The following is a 15000-nucleotide window of genomic DNA, read 5'->3' on the forward strand; positions in this document are numbered from 1 at the left end:
TAGGGGTGAAAAAAATTTCATGCCACTCCCACAAGACAGGATCTTGGTACCTCAGGATTTCTTTTTAAAATTTTTGACAAGCACCCCCATTTTTTTTTTATATGGAATTCCCCCCCCCCCCCATCCCGGGTCGGATACCCTGAATACCATGGCAAATGTGACAACTGAATTCCCCATTAATGGCCACACTCCTCGGATATGGGGTGCAGGGCTTTCCTCTTCTAAGTGCACAATTCTTTGTCATTTTTTCGCTAAATGCGAACAGACAAAATGAATCCGAAAATGTGAAAAAGAGAAACCCCAAAAACTGTTGTGGTGTGAGGGTAGAGTAACTTGGGTTGAGAGGAATAGGTGTGGGGAGAGGAAAACGTGGAAAAAATCAAATTATTCATTTGAGGTCATTGGTATTACCTAACATTTGTGATCGATACTCTTGTAACTATAAACAAATTGAGGACATTGGTAAATGTTTTGGCAGGACTTAGGCACCCTGTGTTATTAATTTGTATGTTGTTCAGGTTTTTGTCTTGAAAGGTTACTTATCCTTTGTATAATACCTTGACAGTCTCAGTTGACTAGCTGAAAATCCTGAGCAGTTAAAGTAGTTGCAGCTGACTTAAGAAATACTAGAATATTGGACAAAGAATTCTCAGTGGAACATGCTCTCCAGCTAAGCTTCTATCACAGAAATGAAGATGAAAGTCTTGAGACATTGGAAATCATACATTTTACACAGTTGTACATCAAAGGTACTGTCAGAATGTACATGATAGATACAGTCAGTATATGTCTATCACACAATGATAAAACTGACAGCAACGAGTTGTTGCATCCATTCCATTCAGTGTCTATGACCCCTGAGGCTACTGGCTTTTAGGATGTAATAGTTTCATAATTATTAGTAGACGCTAACATTATAATAATTATTATTATTGATTCCCAATCATTACTGTGGTGGAAAGATTGAAATGAGTTGTTGATGACGTCTATATATAGTAGCTTAAGGTAAGATCTAGAGCACCATATTTTTCTGTCTTCCTTTTAGTGGCAACCACTACGCCTTTGTGGCCTACAGCACAAAGTCTGCTCGCTTTCTGCTCAGTTTTATTTGTGACGTGGAGTTATGTAGCTCTGAGAACATGGCTCTCTGTGGATCTTAGCTCAATCCTTGTAGCTTTTAGTGTAATGCCATTCTGAGTACAGCAGTGTTTTGATCAGTAGCCTTTCAAGTTGACTCTCATGTACTTGATGACAGAAAAAAACTGACAGACGGATTCTGATGTGCACAATGTTTTATATATAGAGGATATTACATGGCCGCTTGGAGATACGAAATTTCTCTTCTCGTGTTGAAAAATACATGTAATATTCTATTTTATAAACACCAATGAAATACTAAATCATTCACGAAAGGCATCGAAAGGCACGAATTTTATATCTAACCATAGCAACAGTGATCTTTTCACGTGTGAAGATATCATGTTTTTGCGCGAAAGCTCACTTGGTATTTCATTGGTGTTTACATAATAAGTAGTTCTCTGTGGTAGAGCTTCCTTGAATTTTAAACACAAATTAGAGTTTGTTGCCTTGTAAGCCTGCAACAAGGCTGTAAATGCAAAGTGTGACCAGTTCACCTGGTTGCTGTTCTTACTTCAGAATTAATTGAATTGCATCTAAAACATTCTTTTAAGTTTCTATTTATGCGGTGCTAAGAACTCCTTAAAAGGTATACCAGCTTTCACCATTTTTTCAAGGCAGAAGCTCGAGTTTAGGACATGTAAGTATTGGTGGGTTTAATTTTAGGTTTAGGTTGGATAAATAAGTGCAAGAGTTGCTGGAATCACACAGCTGGACCGATGAAAGAAGTTTTAGAAATTGGAAATCTTAGGGTCAATATTGACATACTGTGTTATTGCTATGTTATGAATTATTGTGAATGTACACCAATAACTTGTTTGGGAAAGGCTTTGAGGACAAAATAAAGGATAGTTCTATAGAGAACATCCTTAAAGCCTTTTTTTTAAAGGTAAATATACCCTTGTTGCAATGATAGTTACCCCAGATACTTAAATGTTTATTTACAATAAATGGCTGCAGCCTCAAAGGGGCATTTGCACGCGGCCAATCTTTGAGTCTGTGTGAATTAACTGGGGAAAGGGCAGATATATCCAGAAATGCATGTAATTAGATGGATGACGATTTTGGTAAGGGTAAAGAAGTGTCTCCATTGTCTTCTCCCCAACGTCAATATCACTCCACTCATCTGCAAGAGGCTACTGGTAGCCTACACTTTTTTCGAAGGAATTTTAGCCGATTACCCTAAAAATTCACAATATTTCAGGGATTCTTTACGTTACAATATCTTGGTCAATATCCGGTTCAATTCCGATGTCCACATTCCGTCACCCAACCATATGGTTAACTGCGATCGTAGAATAGTTCACATTTAAAACTGTTGTTAGAATTTGTTATCGAGCCATACGATTACCGGATGTTGCAAGGAATGAAAACACAAAAACTCATTTCCAGTCACGCACACAATTCTTGAATACATATTTCCCCGTTAATATGTCGCGTTGTCGTCTGTGGTTTAGTGGTCATCGCGATTGCTTCTGAATGAGGAAAAACCAATATTTTATTTGATTTGAGTTACTTTCATTAGTGTCCCCAATTAGGGCTCTAGTGCTAAATCCATCGATCATATCCTACTTGGGCTGCGTCTACAAGGCAAAAAAAAAAAAAAAAAATCTTACGCATGCGCAGCCAAATCGCGACCTCCCCATTCTCATACCCAGAGTCTTTCTGCGCACGCTTGGATTTACGACCGCTGGTCAAGGGAACGAAGACTCTGGGAACGAGATTGCGACCTCCCAAAAACAAAGTCCACGAAGGGAGCCGAAAACTATAGTGTTTTTACTTACGAGAGCAGTAACCTTGTTCTTCCACGGAAACAAAAGGAAAATATTTGCATGGTGACAGAGCTCCATTCGGGGGTTGAGTTGGGTACGCCAAAATGGCTGCACTTACAGTCACGTCACGTGAAAACACTATACTTTGTTCTTCGAACATGCAAAGTAATTATCCTTTTACCCTCGCAATAAAAAGAACTCCTGCTATGGCTAGAAATACGTAGACTTTTTCAATAACACGGGTTGCCGTACTGGTTGTAGTCTCTGCCAACTAATTTCTCTTTGTAGTTATTTGTCCCATCCTCCACAAATGACATTTAAGCGGGACATGGCCAAGGAAGTCCAAATGTCATAGATGAAATTAATGTTTAAGGTGGTTCAAACAGAGAAACTACATATGAAACATAATGTCTTATCACCATGAAATCTACCCTGTTTACTGACGACTGGTTGCTCCGTTTTTTCGGGCTTCCGTGCGAGAGATCGCGGGTGCAAACCCTTGTCGGACAAACACTCAGGGTTTTAACTGGGCAGGAAGTGCCGCCTTTTTAATTTTATCAGCCAATGGTTAGACGTTCTGTCTCACAACCTTTCCTTTTAATCAACACCGAGAGTTACAGAACCTCATATTAACAATGAAGAGATATGGAGACACCCTTGGTGTTGTGGTTTGTCGGTCTTTCTTACGCATGCTCACATGGGGTGGGTGAGGTAAAGTATGAACTGGGAGCATTCTCATCACCTAAAGTAAATATTTTAAGCAAGAGCCGATACAACGTAGATTTGATCTACGTTGTATCGGCTCTTGCTTAAAATATTTAGTTTCTCAACTTGAAATAAAGCCGATCAGATCAAGCCACTGATCCAACGTACACCGAAGGAAGATTGTCCTCGGTTGCTTGCTTCAAAATTCTCGTCACCAGAGCCTTGGACCCAAGTCTCTGGGAAACTCTATGCAGGTGAACATGCGCCGTAGGGTTCTTAGAGTCAAAAATTGGCTGTTAGAACCTTATGGCGCCTGCTCACTCCTCGTGCAAACATGAATGCACCAGTTAGAGACGCTTGTGATTGTTCTTCACGAAAACCAATGAGAAGACACTTTGTTTCAGGGTTCCCCAGAGCTCTTCTCTCCCTCAGTCAAGAGAAGAGCTCTGGGGTCGAGATTGGAACTGAGAGATGCCACGAGAGTATGTACATGGTTGGATCAACGTGTTACTATAGCAACAAAAGGGTAACTTCGTCCTCAACAATTCAATTTGCTAGCCTCATAAAAAGATTAAATTTTCTCTAAGATGCTATGATAGATGGTCAAATTAATTGAATTGCAGGAAAAACTGGAGTAAGTTTTCTGTGCCTTCAGCCTTTGAATGAAAAATTTTCCTATTTAGAGGGTTCAAACCAGTTAAAACACTTTCAGCAAACTGTACTATTTGGAAGGACTGAATTTACTAAGTGTTTCACCTAATGGCAGATAGATGTTATGGTACCAATTGAAACAGACAATTGCTTAGCAAGATGCACTCGTCAACATTGTGACATAATAGGTCACCGTGTGGACGAAAGAACCATCTAAAAATGCCCTATATTTCGTATTTAAATGCTTACATGCCAAAAACGAACTAAGTGACCCCAATGATTTATTGTTGGGCAATTATAAGTAGGCTACGACGAAACGCAAAATAAAAGATTCTGGAGGAAGTTCAGAGCCAGCTTAAAATTTTCCAGTTGTGAAGTTTTTAATTTATTCATGCAACATGTTGAGTTTTTGTGGCACCTCTTGTTCAAGTAATGACTTGCTGAAACCATCAACCTAAGCCCAGTGTTAAAGTTTTTCCAAAAACTTATAAAGGAGTGGAGAAGTGCTATTTAGGTAAGCTAAGTGCTTCAAAAAATTTGACAGAATTATGGCTTAACCAACAAAAGTCGAGCTGATGCCCAGTGAAAGCAAAAAATATGTCAGTTCCTTCCTTTGCAAGGCTTGCCTTGTGTAACGAATGATTTTCACAACGATAAATTCAAGTCTATCTAGGCCTATCTTTCAAAGCGGTAGTCAAAATTTCAAGGTTAATAATGTCATGTCATTTGTTTGAGGTTAATGTTGTCTCAGATAGTATGTGCGCTATTATTGGCCAACTCAGCAGACTGCATTTTTACAGTACCTCCAGCTAAATTTAAAACTGTCACTGTTTCTCTAGAAGCAGACAACTGGAGTGTACAGTAAACACCCGCATATAAGAACACTTTTTTCAAGTTTAAGGCTGATCTTGTTCTTATTTGAGGGGTGCTTAGTGAGAAATCAGCCTGAAAGTGTTCTTAAAATGTTCTTAAAATTGATTTCAGAAATTCTTCAAATTAAATATTACTAAAGGTTTAATTAACATACAATGCTGTTTTGTAATAGATTTTATAGTTTGTAGTGGTCCTAAACACCATAGTACTTTGATATAAGTTACTACATACTGTATTGTTTTCTCATCTTACCTGTAATACCCTTTCCCTTTGTATTAAGAACATGTTTTATTTATCAGGCTGAATTTTTTCTTATTCATATGGTGCTTTATTGGCCAAATTTCAGCCTGTTGTTCTTAATCCACTTGTTCTTATATGCGGGTGTTTACTGTATTACATTGCCACACGGGGTTACGAATTTTCTAGAGTGCTGCACGAACAAGTGCAACATACGGTCACAACGAGAAATGATATTACAATTGACACTGATGGAATGTCCCGATTAAATATAGTTTTGTTCATATTCGAAATAGACAAAAATTAGTCACCAACCTCTGAAACACAAACGTTGAGAAACAAAACTAGACGTTAAAGTTTTGAAAAAGAAATCATGGTAATAAATTGAGTGATAAAAATATTTAAACACAAGTGTCTTACAAGGAAGGCCAGGCTCGCTTTTCATTGGCTAATTGTGTTCGTTACCATGATGATAACTTTATCCTTATATGCGAAAAGTGAAAGAAAACTATCTTCACTGCACACCGTGAAGATATGACCTTTTAGAAATAAGAAAAATCCTAGCATCAATATAATAGTGTAAGGCCTGTTCCAAACGTCGTGCTACTGCCGTGCTGAACTCAAATAAAATTGTTATTTCGATTTAAGCACGCCTGTTTGAAACAATTAAGCGCGGCACGGCTGACTTAGGTTCGGCATGACTACTTAGAGCGGTAGTAGCACGACTTGGTTTCAAACGGCGTGCTATTGTTGCGCCGAACTCGATAAATAAATTAATTTAAGGTATTTTGCATTATTTGCATACTATTAGGCTGGATGGATGGTTTGCTTTCTCTTTTGAATTTGGCGCGACTGTATTAGGTTCGACGTTTGAAACCGCTGCCGTGCCATTGCCAAGCCAAATCCATTTGAGTTCGGCACGGCAGTAGTGCGAAGTTTGAGTCACCTTATTCTTTGATTTTAGATGTGGCTCTTCTTCAGTTCCACTGGAAGAACATAGCATGAAATAGTAAATCGTGTAGGCCATCTTCAAATACTCACTAAATGCTTCATCTAGATGAATATCTTTCCCACCCTTATGCAGCGAAAAAATTTCATGATGAACTAAGATAAGACACCTTAGTGTAGATTTCAGTCCATATTTGATCTCACCCACCCACGTCATGCTGGCACGCGTAAGAAAGACCGACCACAACACCAAGGGTGTCCCCTACTCTTCATGAACGATGTGTGTGGTTCTTTCACTTTCAGTGTTGATTAACAGGAAAGGCCGAGAGTAAGGCATATGGTTTTTAAACGTTATCCAAAGGCTAACCACTTGCAAATGAAATTACAAAGGCAGCACTTCCTGCTTAGTGGAGACCCTGAGTGCGACAGGGGTGTCCACAATGAAAGCCGGATACTCAACCAACTGAGCCCGGCACCAGTCGTCAGTGAATGGGGTAGTTTTCATGGTGATAAGGCAATATCATGTTTAATATGTAGTTTCTCAGTTTGAACCAACTTAAATATTAATTATAAATAACACACAATTCCATTGAAAATTTTGCATCTGCCATACACCAATGATCGTGAGAACGAAAAGATAGACAAAGCTGGGTATCATCTGCATAAGTGTGACAGATACATATGACGTCCAACAATATCATCAAATGGATAAATATACAGGGTAAACAAGATTGGTCCAAGGATGGAGCCTTGTGGGACTCCGAAAGGTTGATAACACCAAGATGGTGATTTGGTGTTTACAACTACAGCTTGACGACGGTGCGATAGATATGATTCAAACCACTGGAGAACTCTCTCCTTGATGCCAAGTCTGTTAACTAGTGTGTATAACATGGTGGAATGGTCAATTGTGTCGAATGCGGCACTAAGGTCTAACATGAAAAGAATGACAGTGCAGCCACTGTCGAGAGCTATCAATAAATCATTTTGCACGCGAAGAAGTGCCGTCTCCGTACTGTGGCATTTTTTGTAAGCAGACTGGTAGATGTCATTCAAACCATTCTTCTCCAAGTGTGTTGAAATTTGCCGAGGAACGGTTTTTTCCACAACCTTTGAAATAAAAACTGTTTGCCACGGGTCGAAAGTTCTTAATGACATTTGGGTCACAAGATGACTTCTTTAGAATCGGTGTTATGACAGCACTCTTAAACTGGCTGTGCAAAGAAGACGTCGATAAGGAGAGGTTCACAATATTAGTTATAAACGGCAACAGCACAGGCAGACACTGCTTTACCATCCAAGTAGGTAACGGATCAGACGCACAAGACTTTGACGACGATAACTTGATCAACTTCTCATCATCAGGTTCAGGAATAGAATCGAACTGAACCAAATCAGACTCCAGGAAGGAAGAAACTACTGAAAAAAACCACTGAAGGTGGGAGATAGACACAAGAGGAAAGGTTTCTACGTATAGCAGCAATTTTCTCGATGAAGAAGCTGGCAAATATACCAGGAAGCTCATCAGGTGGGTTAGATTCAGTTTTGCGACAAAGTATAGGTGATCCATTATATTGAACAATTCGTTCTGGTTACCGCGGTTCCGATCAATAACAGTAGCATAATAATCAGCCTTGCTTGAGGATAACAGAAGCTGCATACGTCTACACTGTACTGCATTGTAATCATCAGGGCATTTAGTCTTGCGTCAACGACGTTCAAGCTTTCTTCTAAGTTTCTTACACGCAGTGATTTCCTCTGAATACCAGGGCGCACTGGTCCGATGGTAATTAGTTTGGACTTTTCAGGAGCACGTTTGTCCAGAACCTGACGAAGTGCATTGTTGTACTGGTCAGTAATTTCAGATAGATTATTTGCAGGTGTTGTAGCTAAGGCCATGTCCATTGCACGGAGTTTCCTATAGACGATTGTTTTCATCTCTCTTGGAGGCCTGCTAAGAGGTAATACACACTGAACAGCATCATGTATGTGGATACCAGAAGATGTAGAATCAAATAGCTTAGAGATCATTAAATCAAGCGTATGTTGACTTCTTTGGGTAGGAGAATAAACGTGCTGTTGTGAAGACCAAATGTTTTTAAAATGCATAGAAATTTGGATACACAGGATGACTCAGGTTGATCCATGTGGATGTTAAAATCACCAGAAATCAGTAATAAACTTCCAAACCCAGAAAAACCCTCCAAGAGATCCGAAAATTCTACGAACAAATCTTCGGTACTGCAGTTCGGTGGTCGATAAACGACGAAAATCCTGAAGAGATAGGCGGATAACCTGCATGTTTTCGAAGGATTTCACATTCACGGTTTCCTCTTAATTACTTTATTGAGGCTCAACGCCAACACCACGACCTGAAGACCCGGGATTGTGAAAAATCTATAACCAGTAGAAGTTCTTCAATTGATACTCCATCATTATCAGCGGGGTCCAGCCAAGTCTCGGTGAGTGCAAAAAGGTCAATATCTCGATCCACTGTGTCATCTTTAAGAGAGAGAACTATATTTCGAACAGAACGCGAATTGAGATGGCAGACATTTAGACTTCGCACTTCTCATATGCAAATGTTTCTTATCGTTGAAGGTGACAAATGGAGTATGTCATTTGCTTGGCTTGCGTGACAGATTTCCGGTCCACGAAAGACAGCTCTGAATATCCAAAACAGAAACAGGGCGTTTGTATCGAAGCCGAAGATGATTCCCTTCACGTTGACCTCTTCTAGAAGCCAGAAGGTTCAGCGATGAAAGCACATTCCAGGTTTGGCTTGGTAGAAGTGGATGCAACGAGGCTTGACCAGGCGTTAAAGCCTTCCTCCAGGTTTTCCAGGAATTTTTCAGAGAAAAGAGAGAACTTCTCGTGCATCTAAACATGTTCCAAGCACACAAAAGTTGAGTATAGAACCGGGATAGAAGTTCAGGTATTAAAAGACGTTCAAACGAAGCAAAAAAACTAATAACAAGACGGAGCTGTTAAAATGTGTGGCATCTAGTAGCGGCGCTCTAGGACATGCAGGTAACTTTTTACTGATCAAAAACCCAGAAATATGTTCAGTACACATTGTACAATGGTTGGTTTCTCAAATACTGTCTTATTCGTCGGACGAAAATATCAGTTTAACGAAGCCATCTTCGCCTTCCAGAGGAACAGCACAGAACGGGCAAATAGCTTGAAATGCATCACAACCGTGTGGGATTGGCACTTGCTGCCAAAATCTGCAATTGAAAATCAAAGCTGGTGTTCTTAAGGCCTCCAACGCTGAAAAAAAGTACTTAACAGCGTTGCTCAAAACGCAGTTGTGTCATGATAGATGTCACATCATGATGAAATCAAAAGAATCTGAGCAAGAGAAAATCGCTGCCCTTTACGGGGTGAGCGCAAAACTATGAAGAACTCTCAAGAAAAAACAAATAAAAAAAAAAGAATGAATTTTTTCTGTGCTTTAAAATAAATAAAGACGTTGTGCAGTGAAAACGGCATTTCGCGTAAGCTAAGGCGCTTTCCTCTTCTCATAACTGACCGCCAGACACGTCAGTCTGCAAACGAAATGCAACAATTTGAAGGAACACTTGCATGATAATCCCTCGCATTCTTCCCGGGGGAGTATGCATCACCCTCGTATTCGAAGGGTGTCAATTCGAATGCGCTGTAGAGGTAGTCCTTCCAAACACCCGGTCTGGCCGGTCAGTTCTGTCAAATGGAAAGCGTCCTACGATAAATAGGTGATGTTTTTCTGTGATGATAACGACGATGGTGGAGGTAAATACAAAGAAGCAAGTAAGCAAGACAAAGATGGACAGGATCTCACCTGACAGTTTCTTCTGAACACACATGACCACATGGAACAAAGGCATGCGTAGCTTTGGGTGCTCCTTTGTAGAAAGATGGCTCTCTTCCTAAGCTAAGTGGAACATAACTGCTAGTCTGTCATTAAGAGAGAGACAACGAGCCCGTTAGTTAGTTGATTGCTAGTACCTTCTCTATCTCCCTACCCCCCCCCCCCCCTCCTTCTTTCACACCATTGGGATTTATCATCTTTGCTGCAAGATATCAGTTGCAAACATCTACGCAATTATGGACCACTTTCATAAATGGCGACCATCTTTACATTCTTTTGTATTTATGTTAATTAGATCTACTACCCTCATTTTGAAACAATTTGCTCGTCGTAGCGAGGCTACAAAGTATTATAAGCATTAAAACAAAAGAATCTTTTATTTATGGCCGCCATTATGAAAGAGGTCTGTAAAACGTAGAGAAACAAGGGAATCGTTGCTGACGTCATTATTCACATTTTGTTTCCTTAAAGGGGCACTGTCATGAGCTGCGCATGCTCGAGTTTGTTTGCTCTCGAGCCCACGGAAAATTCTAGCCGCCATCATGGATTCACGCGTGCGTCACGTATATTCGCCGGAGTTTCTCCTTTGTCCACCATGGCCCTCTCCAGTGGACACCATTTTGAATTTGTCGATTCAACTTGAAAAAAGTTAACCTAACCCTTTTCTTCAAGTTTTCACAAGACGCTAGCGCATGCGCTTCTCGTGACAGTTTCCCTTTAACATTGAGTTTACTCACAGAACGCACCATGCTATTTACAAATTGACTTCCAAAGGTAAAAGAACTTGTTAAACTTAGTTAAATCTCCAATTTTAGGCCTTTTAGCTCTGATAACAAGCAAGTTATTTGCCATCAAAAACACATAAATTTGTGGGAGGCAAACGCGCTAATGATCCCATACATTCTTCAGTGTAATATTTCGAATTGTCAAAAGTATCATAGTCAAGGCTGCTGCCTAAGAAAATTTTAAAGGGGCCCTCCAAGCTAAACGCTGAGAACTTAGGAGCCCAACATATGAAGTGAAAGGTGTTGCTGTGAAAAATTAAGGCGCCCAGAACTATTCTTTGGGAGCCCCAGGCTACCGGGCTCCTGTTAGGCAACAGCCTTGATAGTTCAGAAATTATCTCTTACATCGGGTTCACATTTTCAGAGATAGCTCATTATGCAATGCACTTTTAATATTCAGTACTTTTTTATTGGCTGACTGATTAGAAATCGATAGCCTTACGCCAATTTGGTAAAAAATGTAAACTAGATTCCCCTATAGAGTGTTTTCACGAGACGTCACGGCAGGCATGTTGTAGTCCCTAACCAAAGGAAAGGCGGCCATGATGTCCTCCGGGAAGAATTGAGCTCTATCATCATGCTTTTCCTTTGTTTCGGTGGAAAAACAAGGTTACTGATAACGTGAGTGAAAAAGACGCCATACGCTTGACCTGGTTTGACCATAATGTTGATATGGGTGGCAAATGGCATACCTGTAAGCAGACAGGGCATGTTCTTTTGTCACTACTGTGTATATCTGCTGAATCCCAGTGATGAAAGCCATGGACGTGACCACACTTTTGATAAACATGTGGCTGAGTGTCCGTTGTACCACCAAATGGATGCTGTTAAGGAAAAAAAAGCATCAATGAGAATACAGTATAAAACCCGCATGTAAGAACCTAGTGGTTTAAGAACCTGCTGGCAGAAATTTGCCATCTTAATACCCAAAAATATAAGAACCTATTTAGCTAAGCAACATTAAACGGGTTCTTATATGTGGGTGACAGCTAAATTATTATTAACATTTTAACCGAGGGTTTTGACTTTAACCATATAGGCCTTGACTGGACTTAAACATGAGGACATAGTATAAAAGTAATTGCCCTGCGTCTCGCTATTTATACTTCAATTCATCCAAGCAAGGATGACAATAAAAGGTGGTTATTAAATTTCATAGCAAAACAGAGACGGAAACCGTAAAAGATTTTCCCATGATGAATAATGAGAATGAGGATTCCGGCCCCGGGATGAGGATCTCGAATATAAGAAAAAAAGCACAAAGGGTTTTTGAGTCTGCCTTACCTCTGAACGACTTGGAAACCTCAATGTTGTTAGACCAACAGGACATTGAGGTCGAGATGCATTCAGAACCTCCCTCATTTTATCAATGGTCTCGATTGTCTGTAATAATAATAATAATAATAATAATAATAACAACAACAACTTTATTTAAGTGTCAATGGATTTAGCACAAGAGCACTACTTGGGGACACTAACGAAATTAACTCAAATCAAATCAAATGTTGCATGGCTTTTGTGGGTCAGAGTAAGTGAACTGAATATGTGTTTTTGGTCCATTGGAAGTTTGCGTATTTCTGCAAGGAGCAGGTTTGACCCAGAGCTAAGGACACTCAGATAAATTATATTAGCGAACACTGAAAACCATTCTTCCATAAAATCTAGATGCTCCCCAAACCCAAAGTCCACGTGTTTGAGGATGACGTAGGTGACAGCTTTAACAAAACTGTCCACTGCAGAGTTACTGTGTCTCAAATAACAACTTTTAATTTTTTCTCAATGTGCGAACTGGAATACTACGAATCCTGCAATCTGAATGGCTCTGGGAGCGGGAAGAATTTTTCTATCTTGCCTGTCAACACGGTAGGAATCCTAGCCCTAGTTGCGCGAGCTTGTGTAATGACCTTAAATTTTCATTTTTTGAAACCAAATCCGTTTACATATGGAATAAAGCGTTTCAAAACAGATTTTTATCAGACAAGAGGCGTGGAAATAAAAGTCAAATAAAGTATTTCTCTTTGCAAAATCATGGCACGACAATCTCATAATGGCATCAGTTGAAAAATCACAAGACAAAGGCAGAAATAATTAGAATCTTTTCTCCAGAAATCTCACATATAGTTGATCATAGACCCGGGAGGAAGGGGAGGGGGGGGGGGGGGGGGCTCTACCGGTATATACTCCCTTATATGGGCTACCGGTATATACTCCCTTATATGGGCTACCGGTATATAGGTATGTTCGGCCCCAAAGGGTTTTTTAGCCGTTTTGGTCTGAAATAGGGTGTCGATTTTCACCATTTAGGTCTGAAGTAGGGTGTGGTTTTTACACTTGAGTCTTGAATTGGGTATGCTTTTTAGAAGAAGCGTCTTCTTCATCATTAGGTGATAACACCATCGACGAAGCCCTTCTCAAATTATTAAGCCAACCATGTAACAGCTGAAATAGGTCTTAAATAAGGTAGGGAAAATCGCAGATTTTGGTCTGAGAGAGGGTAAGGGTTTCACACACTCCCACACAATTTTTTCTGGGAGTTCCCCCCCCCCTCCCCCTCCCGGGATCATAGAGTCTTGAAAACTGCATAAATTATAACTTGTATAACCACTTTAACATTTCACTATGCAATAGAGCGGTTTTCAATTGAGTGTCGAAGGTAATTAGCAAATTGCTTTGGTTTTGCAATACTTCACACAATGATTGGTTCAAAGTTTTCATGCCACTTTTTCAACCAATCGTGGCTCACGCATTCGCCTTTTCCCGCACTTTGTGTTGACTACGTGCAATTACTTTGAGCTATGATTGGTTGACTGGATTGTCTCTGTCCTTTTTGATCAATTGGCCAAAGTAATTACTTTGGTTTTGGTTTTACGACACTAGATTGAAATTCACTCTATTTCATCTGTTGCTCTTATAAAATGTTTGTTGCATGTTTCATCCTCCCCATCATCATCACTATCCAGGCCAGTCACACATAAAGTGCATCAGTGTATGTTTACTCCAGGCCTATCAACTGACAACGCAGCCACACATTCGTAAAAACTGTGATAAGACTCACTGGCATTTCAGGTAAAGCCTCAGCTGAACGCCACAACAAAACAACCCCACACAGATCAATCAAGGATCCATCAAGTAAAATGTTTGATTCTCCCTCCACCTAAATACAACCAATAGATATATTTTGTTTTTTAATGATTTGTTAATTTAAATGATTTTTATCAAAATGAACGCACTCTACACCATAAAAGATTATTATTGTTTTAACACCTCCATAAACATTGTGGCAACTATAATCTTTATGAAGCAAAACTTTTTTTCTTTGCTTGAGTCAAGTATTGCAAGATTTGTTATCATCTAAATGTTAAAAAATTCATAATTAACTTTTATAATAATAATAATAATAATAATAATAATAATTTGAAGTAAAAACTAACGGTTAAAAGACATGACGTTTCGACTGAACTTCAGTCATTATTGAGCTAAAAGTGAAGATAAAAATTTGCCTAAGTATAAATAAAAAACAAAGAACTAAAATAAAGGGGTATTAAAAAACATGCAAGAATAACATAATTTAATTAGAAATGACTAAAAACCTTTTGCACAAATTGAGTCTGATTGTAAATTGAGACTTGGTCTCAGTTCTTTAATAAAAAACATTTCATAAATGAGACAGTCAAACTTGTGTTATTCTTGCATGTTTTTTACCTCTTTTTTTACATTTTCATACCTTACACACTTTTACTTCTTTGTTTTATCTTTAAACTTATGCAAATTTTTACCTTCACTTTTAGCTTGATAATGACCGAAATTCGTTTGAAACGTCATGTCTTTTTACCGTTAGTTTTTACTTCAAATTGTTTTAAGAAACCTTTACCTATAATAATAATAATAATAATAATAATAATAAATACAAACGAAGACATGACAATGTTGCGAAGGCAGTCTACTGGAAACTGTGTGAGAAATATGGATTAGAGCAGAGCGAAAAGTGGTATGATACACCTGAGAGTGTAGTGGAGAATCAAGATCTTGTGGGATGTCT

General features: G+C 39.2%; 1 protein-coding gene and 1 long non-coding RNA gene across 4 annotated transcripts in view; one reads left to right on the forward strand and one right to left on the reverse strand.

Annotated features, from left to right (window-relative positions):
• Positions 1 to 5018, forward strand: part of LOC137978849 (uncharacterized) — an 8554-nt gene extending 3536 nt beyond the window's left edge. Inside the window, exons 3-4 of one of the 2 annotated variants that reach the window (XR_011118225.1) lie at positions 566 to 749; positions 1046 to 5018. This is a non-coding gene — a long non-coding RNA (uncharacterized lncRNA). Of the gene's footprint in view, positions 1 to 565 lie in introns of both variants that reach the window. The other variant, XR_011118224.1, reaches the window with a different exon arrangement.
• Positions 5019 to 8890: 3872 nt separating this feature from the next.
• LOC137978842 (E3 ubiquitin-protein ligase pellino homolog 1-like) overlaps positions 8891 to 15000 on the reverse strand; it is a 19911-nt gene continuing 13801 nt past the window's right edge. For both annotated transcript variants that reach the window (XM_068825947.1, XM_068825948.1), the window contains 5 exons: positions 14017 to 14115; positions 12246 to 12344; positions 11654 to 11785; positions 10147 to 10262; positions 8891 to 9553 (listed from right to left, as the gene is read on the reverse strand). In XM_068825947.1, coding sequence (XP_068682048.1) covers positions 9430 to 9553; positions 10147 to 10262; positions 11654 to 11785; positions 12246 to 12344; positions 14017 to 14115 — 570 coding nt within the window. In that variant the 3' untranslated portion in view covers positions 8891 to 9429. The remainder of the gene's footprint in view (positions 9554 to 10146; positions 10263 to 11653; positions 11786 to 12245; positions 12345 to 14016; positions 14116 to 15000) is intronic.

Source organism: Montipora foliosa, chromosome 12, assembly GCF_036669935.1.
Source record: "Montipora foliosa isolate CH-2021 chromosome 12, ASM3666993v2, whole genome shotgun sequence".
Lineage (NCBI taxonomy): Eukaryota > Metazoa > Cnidaria > Anthozoa > Scleractinia > Acroporidae > Montipora > Montipora foliosa.